This window comes from Nannobrachium achirus (assembly GCF_963921795.1).
Source record: "Nannobrachium achirus genome assembly, chromosome: 20".
Taxonomy (NCBI): domain Eukaryota; kingdom Metazoa; phylum Chordata; class Actinopteri; order Myctophiformes; family Myctophidae; genus Nannobrachium; species Nannobrachium achirus.
In genome coordinates, this window is record NC_137827.1 from 51,973,129 (window position 1) to 51,982,639 (window position 9,511).

Sequence of the window (9,511 nt, forward strand, 5' to 3'; positions counted from 1 at the left end):
TTACAAAACAATAAAGAATTTGGAATGGGTGGCCCACAACCTTCTTGGCTAATTCTAGGAAAAAAAGACACTTCAACGACTCAAAATGTCACTAAAGAGAAAGACATACAGTAAAATATCAGCATGCAGTCTTTGAAGTTACAGTCAAAACAGTCACAGTGTCATGACCTGTCTGTTGTATACTTTTTCTTTTCTATGTAGTGATGTCTTGTCTTGTTTTGCCTTGTTACTGTTACCTGTTTTGACCCTGCCATTACTTGTTTTCTCCACCTGTGTCCTCCCAGCCAATCCCTGATCAGTGGTGGAAAAAGTACTCACATATTTTACTCAAGTAAACGTATCAATATATCGTCACTGTCGGGCAGAAACCTCGTATCTCCAAGTTTCAAATTTGTATGTTTTCTGCAAAGTGTAAGCCCTGCTTCATCATACAATGCCGTCGCACAAAAGTAGTGAAAACAGCAGATCTACAAGCACACAACGCCTCGCAGTGCGGCGTGATTATGGATCCCACTGGGAAAGATGGATAACCACGCCCCGGACTCATTTTTGAAGCTTGTGATTGGCTGAACCGGACGTAGGGAGCGCTCCGTTGTAGTCACTTGGACCGCGCGAGGTGCACCAAAACCCAATTATCATTGCGTTTATCGTGCGCTTGCAGGCCGTAAATAGAACGATTGCATAGAACGATTGCATTCACCACGGCTTCGTAACTCTGGCCCACTCTTCGCGGGCACTCGCGCCGGCGGCGCTCGGGCGCGAAGAGCAGGACCAAGGTCCGCTGGCCTTCGCGCCGCTTGCAATGTCGTGGACAATAACTGAAAACGAGCGCTCTATGCCGTTTCCATCCATCTTTCCCAGTGGGATCCATAATCAGGCCGCAGTGCGAGGCGGTGTGTGCTTGTATAGATCGGCTGTTTTCACTAGTTTAAATCATGTTTTAAATGATAATTTCAAAACGAAAGGTTTTGGACGTACAAGGTTTTCACCCGACAACGACGATATGTGGATATGCAATGTAGATACTCTGTTACAAGTAAAGGTCTGGAATTCAAAATGTACTTGAGTTAAAGTATGAAAGTGTTCAAAATGTACTTAAAGTACCAAAAGTTAAAAGTACAAAATGTTTGAAAATAGCAGATCTACAAGCTCACAGTGTCTGTTCTATACTATGGTCCGACTGTGCATCTACTGAGTCACACCATGCACAGAAAAACTGTATGATGTCACCTCAAGTCAAGTAAAACCAGTAAAACTCCCTGAATCGCGAGATAAGCGACCGTCGGGTCGCATAGACAAACTTTAGAAGGCAATGGTAGCCAATCAGGAGGGCATATGGTGAATTTTTGGGCAAAATCTGTAGGAACAGTGTCTAAAAATGTGTTTTTCAAAAATCGTCCGGATGGTGGCGCTAGATGGGACAGATGCATTTTGATGCATGCATTTTGATGTAGAGATACTGTGTACCGCTTTGTGTGATTCTAGGGCAAAATCTGTAGGAGCAGTGTCTAAAAATGTGTCTTGCAAGAATCTGCCTCATGGTGGCGCTAGAAGAGGGCCATGTGAGAAATGAGGGGTGGCGGAGATATGAGTAGGGGTAACTGCGACCTAACGGTCGCAACAAATCCACGGGTTGTAATCGGTCTACTACAAGCTCACAGTAAATCAGCTATTTCATTTTAAAGCTGCTATCTTATTCAGAGATGCCCCCAGATCACCCCTCCCCCCCTCCCCTCCCACCAACCTGGGTTGTGTCCACATATACAGTAGTATATAGAGACAAAATAAAAGTTTGTGTTCTGTGGAAACTATTTTTATCCCTTTGTTTTTCCACCCCATTTAATTTGATTCGACATGCAGCACCTCGCGATATACTGTGCTAATAGCGTTCCCTTGGCCCGGAGCGACCCACTGACAAGGAAAAGGAGAAAAAGTGTGTGTGTGTGGTTGTTTTCATCGTTGCTGAGGCGAAAAAAAAAAGTAAAAAAAAAGTGATGCTCACATGACTGTCATGATGTCACAGTGTTTTCATTAGTCAAGAAAAACATTTCATCATAGGGCATGTGATCGACACCATCCTATAATTACTGTTGTTCATAAAGAGAGCACGGTGTGTGTGTGTGTGTGTGTGTGTGTGTGTGTGTGTGTGTGTGTGTGTGTGTGTGTGTGTGTGTGTGTGTGTGTGTGTGTGTGTGTGTGTGTGTGTGTGTGTGTGTGTGTGTGTGTGTGTGTGTGTGTGTGTGTGTGTGTGTGCGTGCGTGCGTGCGTGCGCGCGCGCAGGGCCTAAAATCTACAAAGGTACAGTATACATATATAAAAAAAAAAAAAAACTTGGGTTATTTCTCTAAGGCAGTTTCTGGATTGATTCTGTTGGGTCAAATTTTTAGGTTATTTTTCTGATCGTTAACCATTTCCTGGGTTATTTTAGCCCAATTCCTTGGTTGTTTGAGTTAGTATTTCTGGGTTAACTTTCTGAGAGTAACCCATTTGTTGGGTCATTGAAGTGTGTTGAGCAGTATAGCTTCCCCTCCAAGACCAACCAGAGAAGATCCTTCAGATCTTTAGAGGGGCTGGTCGTAGCCACCGTCACCGCAAGCACCATCAATAATGAACTGAAGACTGACCGCCAGGTCGCATGTAAAAATCGGCCTGATGTTGGCGCTAAATGTGACAGATCCATGTTGATGACATGACTCTAGACTGTAGACATACTGTGTACCGCTTTGTGTGATTTTAGGGCAACATTTGTAGGAACAGTGTCCAAAAATGTGTTTTGCAAGAATCTGCCTCATGGTGGCGCTAGAAGAGGCCATGTGAGAAATGAGGGGTGGAGCTAGTGGTTTGGCAGCCAGGAGTGTGTGTGCAAAGTTTGGCATGGATCGAGGAAACGGTGGCGGAGATATGAGAAGGGCAAAAGTGTGACGTGTGACTGACAGACAGACGGTGGAGGTTTTGATAGTAACTGCGACCTGACGGTCGCAACAACAGCATACAGGCAACACCTATACAATATATCCTTGCTGTCTGCTAGAGACCTCTTACAGTATCTCCATAGTTTTACTTTTTGTGTGTTTATTTTGTTATGCATTGCCCTAGGTGATCATATATACACACACACACACATACAAAAGCAGCAGATCTACGAGCTCAAAGTATTGCAGGAAGTGGCAGGTTTTGAGCTTGCAGATGTTCTACTACTCTACAGGCTATAGAGTTTAGCAGGGTCATTTATTATTTATTTCGTTGTTGTCGGGTGGAAACCTTGTATGTCCAAAAAAACCTTCGTTTTTATAATTGTTTTTTTTTACTAAATCGTGAAAATAGCCGATCTACAAGCACACAACGGCGTTGTGTGCTTGTAGATCTGCTGTTTTCACTACTTTTGTGCGACAGCCTTGTCTGATGAAGCAGGGCTTTACTTAGCGAAAAAACGTACACATTTGAAACTTGAAGATACGAGGTTTCTGCCCGACAGTGACGATATGTATTTTACATTAAACTGTGTGAGATTTTCCTTTGACCTTTAATTTAATACTCATCGTTCATTTCCACATTCTACCTCAATCATAATTAAAAAGCAATAGGCTAGCTTTTCCCTTCTCCATCCAAACAAGGGAGCGTGTCGCTGTTACTACATGTCATCTTTTTTTCGACACCCGACTCTAACCATCACCCTAACCTTAACCTCCATGGAGTGAGTCGCTAACCCTCCGGTCGAAATGATGGGCGTTCGCAAAAGCGAGATTGCCCCCCAAACAACAGAATCCTATCCATGGGCTCCTTCCTATCCAGTTTTGGGATAGTTTGAGCCTTTATTTTCCTTTTTTTTGTCCCCTTCACCCAGTGTCATTAAGCCAATCAATGAATTGTCCACTTACCCCTAAATCAATAGTGTCTCTGCCCTCACTGTAGACAAAGGGCACTCCCAGCCTCACGCTGAAATCACCTCCTCCAATGGGCCATCACAAAACGCACGCACACGCACACACAGTTTGAGTGCGAGCACTTAACCACATAGCACGTAAAATACACACACACGTGCGTGCGTGCACGTTGGGGCCCTCGGGCGCGCTGCTGAGCTGTTGTCGGCCCCCTCTCCTCGGGGGAGGCCCTTCAGACCCAGCATGGTCGTTTTCCAGGTAGTTACCCCCCCACTCAGTGTATAACACACACACACACACACACACACACACACACACACACACACACACACACACACACCACTCCGCTGCTATTAGCCCCCCCCCCCCACCCCCATGGCTAAAAGAAGATAACGGCCCTCCTACATGCTGCGACATCTGGGTCCAGGCAACCCCGTTATGGGGTAGATGTTCTCAAACATTTATTTTTATGAAAAGGACCCCCAAATGGATGTGTTTGGCCGGCGTTGACCCCCGTCTGAAAACATTTTGGACCAGGGCCCACCCTGAGAGGATATTTGTTATACATTTTTTATTTTTTATTTAAAATATTAATAATTATAAAATACGATTTATGCCGGCCTGGCATGCTATATGTAGATCCCTCTCCCGATGTCATCAATATCAAAGGCATATCTGGGAATGCCCATATTTGGTAATGGCCATATATGGGCATGTTCTGACATCACATTGTTGACTATCATCCAGGAATCTCCATATAGGTAACTGGTCACATACAGACAGACAGCACCAAACAGCAGCGATCGCAGTACTTGTTACTTGTTCTACTTACTGATGCACAAGTAGTGCACGAGATGCAAGTTGGCACCTCGACAGAATGCAGTCTAGTTTTCTCCTCATGGTGAGTGTAGGCTCTCTGATCCAAAATGCCGCAGCACGACTGGTCTTCAACCAGCCAACATTCTCACATGTCTCCCCCCTTCTCCGCTCCCTCCACTGGCTCCCAGTTGCGGTCCACACTGAATACAAAACACTGATGCTGACCTTCAGAACCCTTGCTAAAAACCCCAGGACAAAAATCCACTCGTCCTAGACAATTTGCCCTCCTGGCCCCCGAACTGTGGAATAAACTCCCTGTTGCACTTAGAACTAGACTCCCTAGCAGACTCCTTAGCTTCCGCCGTGGACTGAAGACTCACTCACCTCTTCAGACTCCACCTAAACCCATAGCACTACTGTAACACTGCCCCTCCCTCGATGACCAGACATGAAGCTAGATAGCATTTTTAGGTTTTTAAGTTATTTTTTTTACTGATTAGGTGCGTGGTCTACCTATGTCATTGTTTTTTTTCTAGATTGATATTCCTGTGCATTTGTTGAATTGTTGTTCATGTACTGACATATTAACTTGCTTATTATATTGATGTATTACCAATACCTTGCTTATTGTAAGTCGCTTTGGATTAAAAGCGTCTGCTAAATGCCAAAATCGTAAATTGTCTCTGGGAGCACACTAAGAAACCGTTATCTTTTTGAAACCGCTATTCCTCTGCTCAGGAGGAACGCCTCCTCGTTGAGTTCACGACCCAAGAAGTTCTTCAGCATCTCCTCGGCGTCCTTGGAGGCACCAGGCTTCAGGATGCAGTTCCTGTAGTCCAGACCCACCTTGGGGTTCATGATTCCTTCCTGTTTGAAACGGCTGTAGAACATGTCCATGGAGTATACCTCGCTCCACAAGTACTGATACACACCAGGGCCACCTGCCTTTAAGTGATCCAATTTAGCCCAGTCTATCCTCATCAGGGTGCGCATAGCATTGTTGGCGAGGCGAGACTCCATGAGTTTGTCCAGCAGGTCGTCAGGAATGGGAGCTCCCGTCTCGTAGTGTTTAGAGATTCTCCGCAGCGGTTCCTTCTCCCAAACCCAGTTCTCCAGCATCTGGGACGGAGCCTCCAGAAAGTCCAGCCCCACGTTGCATGCGTTGAACACAGCGTAGTCGACCTGAGCACAGAGGAAGTGCATGGCGTGACCAAACTCATGGAATAAGGTCTGCACATCGCTGTGTTTCAGCAGGCAGGGGGTGTCGGCCGTGGGTTTGCTGAACTCGGTCACTATGGCGGCAACAGCCATCTGTCTTCTCCCATCAGACAGCAGACAGCCGGGCTGAATTGGGGCGAAATATCCAGCAACATCTGCACCCATATCCTTTCCCTCTCTGGTGAACAGGTCAAGGTAGAGCTGTCCGAGTGTCTGTCCAGAGGAGCGGTCGGTGACGTGGTACAGAGTGACGTCGGGATGCCACACGGGGACGCCGTGCACCGGGCTGAAGGACAGACCCAGCAGGTCCTGGCAGATGTCCATCATACCCTGGGTCACCACCTCCAAGGGAAAATACTCCTTCAATACTCCAAACTGGTTCTTTACCACCTGAGCCTCCAGGTCCTCCACACACTCATCCTCCTTTAGTTTGATGAGGATCGCTCTCACTTTGTCTCCCAGTGGCTTCAGCTTATGGGCCAATAACTCCAGGAAGTCGGAGACCATCTTGGCAGACGGTGCCGTGTTTATGTCCGTGTTGAAGACGTCAGCAAAGGTGTAGCAGAAGCCCTGCAAAGCTCTCTGTTGAGCACATTTCTCCAACAACTCCAAGACGCGGGTGCGCATGCAAGGAATTTGTTCTGCTCGTAGTTTCCCCTTGTAATTCTTAGCCTTTGTAGCATGACTACGAATTCGAAGCCCTCGTGGTGCAACCGCCTTTGTGAATGTTAGATTACTTAGACGCTTAATCCTTTCCGTCTCAGATTGTATCTCCCTGAAACTTTTCCCAGCCAGCATCTCCACGTATCTCTTATCCTCTGCACTAAGACCGTCTCCATCCACCTTCAATCCCAGAGCAAGAATCCTCTTGTAGATTGTCACCGTCATTCTCATGAACGTCTTCCCGAACTTATACAGCTTATCGTATGCTTCTGTGCTGGCGGTCCTCACCTCGATACTGGGAGACAAGCCTCTGAGGAGGTGCAACGATCTCACCTGTGCGGTGTACTCAGTTTCCATGTCAGCCAGGGCCTTCAGAGTGTTGTTGAGGGTCACTCTGTCCAGCTCCAGGGACCCCACGGTGGCGAGCACCTTCTTGGTCTTGGTGATGAGCTCGTCAGACATCTGCCGGATCTGTTCGGGGCTCAGATCCCAGCGCAGGCGGTTCTCGGTGCAGACCAGAGCAGGGCTGCTAAGATCCACTGCACCTGTAGCTCCCATCTTACGTGAGGATTGGATTGTTTGAGTTGTCCGTTCCATCCGTTTAGATGTCAATGTCTTCTTTAATCCAGTTCAGTTTATGAAATCACATTACTATTGATGACTCTCTCACACACACACACACACACACACACACACACACACACACACACACACACACACACACACACACACACACACACACACACACACACACACACACACACACACAAATACATACACCTTTGATGTCACCTGTGATGTCACAGTGATGTGTCAGGGGAACCACAGTTTCAGGCATTACAGACGGTTCACATACTAAACTGCGACCTACGGTCAGAATATCTAGAAATACTGTTCCTACGAAACAGTGTGGGCCTGCTCATTGGTTCAATGCTCTGCCTTTGTACTATACTGTCGGCACACACACTCCTCTGTAATTTTTGAAGCGATCTGTCCCGTACATGTTTTTTTGAGGATTCCCATAGATTCTCAAGGAGTGAGAATGTCTGTCCTGTACATGTCCCATACATGTCAGGTGCATGCGGAATTGAGGATTGGTCAAGCTTCATATGACAATTTGGCCCTCCAGACAAAATCATTCAATCATTCAGAATTCATAAAAATATGGAACTAAAGCACATAGAAAGTATAGATCTAGAACACACAATGTATAGATCTAGAACACAGATTTCATAGCTCTAGAACAGATAGAATAAAAATTCACCGCTTCACTTCGAACCGAGGTTTGATTTTTTTGAGGAGAATAAACTTGGTCTATGAAGATTTGAGAGAACATACTGGTCTTGCGTTCTTGGTGATGTCGCGCTGTGAGGTGTCGTGAGCTTGTAGATCGGCTAGAATGGCTTTGGTTGAGAGGGGGAAAAGAGCAGACTAAGTGCAGAGTGAAAGGTCATGTGTATTAACTGACTGTTGTTCACATGGTTAAATATCTCAAAGCACAAATTGACATGAATCCAAAATACACAGTGATGACCGTGCTGACAAACAGTGAAACAATATGGAATCTATGAAAAGGTAGTGAAGGGTCCCTCCCTGCTTCATCTCTCTCTCTCAACTAAGGGGTCCTTGGACTGTAAACGTTGAAGACCCCTGCTTTAACCCCACTGACATCACCGGAGTGAACATCGTTGAGTGTCATGTCGAAAGCTGGGGGTGGTTTTCATGCCTGGTGAAAGACGACCACTAAAACGTTGAGAAATGTCATCCCCGTGTCATCAACAATGTCACACTTCTGCTGGGTTTGGCTCAACGATACTGTTGAGTACGGCCTGCGCTGCTTGCACGCTGTCACTCCTTAATCTAACACACCCATTATCCGTTTTACGAGCTGCAGCTGCTGTGTTGCTTACATCACAGTGAACTATAAGGTCAGCCTGTCATGTTTTTATCCTTCCTCGGTTTTTAAACTTAACAGGGAAACAAGCTACAAAATCGGACTATAGTTTCATGCCCCTTTAACCCTTTTGTTGGCTTGTAGATCTGTTTTTGGCAATGTTTTGTTATTCTTTCTTTTTATCTGTGGAGTTTTGTAAAACATTTGAAAATTGTAGAACATTTCAGAAATAAATAGATACATAAATAAATAAAGCATTTGGAAATGTTTTGAAAATATTTGAAAATGTTTTTGGCAACTTCCGCCTAAAATGACATGCCCAAAATAGGGATTCACTCCTCTCCTCTAACATCAGAGGATCTTAAAGGAGTAGTTCACCCCCCAAATGATGTTTTTCTATTGATTACTCAAGGCATGGAGACTTGAGTTCAATAATATTTGTCGTTTTTTCAAATTCAAATTCAAAAAGACAAAAAATTGATTACCAATGAATGTACCCCGATTGATTTCGGATGGGGATCCGTTAAATTTACTACAATCAAACTTTTGTCTTAGGAATGCGACAAATACAAAAAAGAAATGTTATGGAACTCAAGTCTCCATGGCGAGAGTAATCTATGCTGGGAAAAAAAAGTGATTTTGGGGGTTAACTACTTTAACGTAAAGAGGATGCTGGACTACAACACAAATCATGAATCAGAACCACTTAAACACTTTAAGACGCAGATTATTTATTTTATACTTCAGCTCACGCTGTGAGCTTGTAGATCTGCTGTTTTTGAAAAAGTCGTGAAAATGTGTGCAAATCTTTGAATATATGTATTTTTAGAGTGAACATTTGTAACTCAAATGTTGCTTCTGGGGGTTCCCTGGAAGTACATATTTTGAGATAGTGGTCTGTGGCCAAATACATATCATTTTGGATGGTCCTTGACATGAAAAAAAGTTTGAGCACCACTGACATTTAATGCAGTGTGCTTTGTTGCATGCTCAGAGCCCGGGCCCGGGCCCCGGCCTAAACGTTTTCCGGCCCACG

The 9,511-nt window shown here is 45.2% G+C and overlaps 1 protein-coding gene across 1 annotated transcript; it reads right to left on the reverse strand.

Annotated features, from left to right (window-relative positions):
• Nucleotides 1-5,405: 5,405 nt before the first annotated feature.
• On the reverse strand, nt 5,406-7,139 carry LOC308306235 (thimet oligopeptidase-like; the record flags this gene model as incomplete). Its single annotated transcript, XM_080751134.1, has 1 exon — nt 5,406-7,139. One exon carries the CDS (start codon nt 7,137-7,139, stop codon nt 5,406-5,408), a length of 1,734 nt encoding a protein of 577 aa, XP_080607260.1.
• Between the last annotated feature and the right edge of the window lie 2,372 nt (nt 7,140-9,511).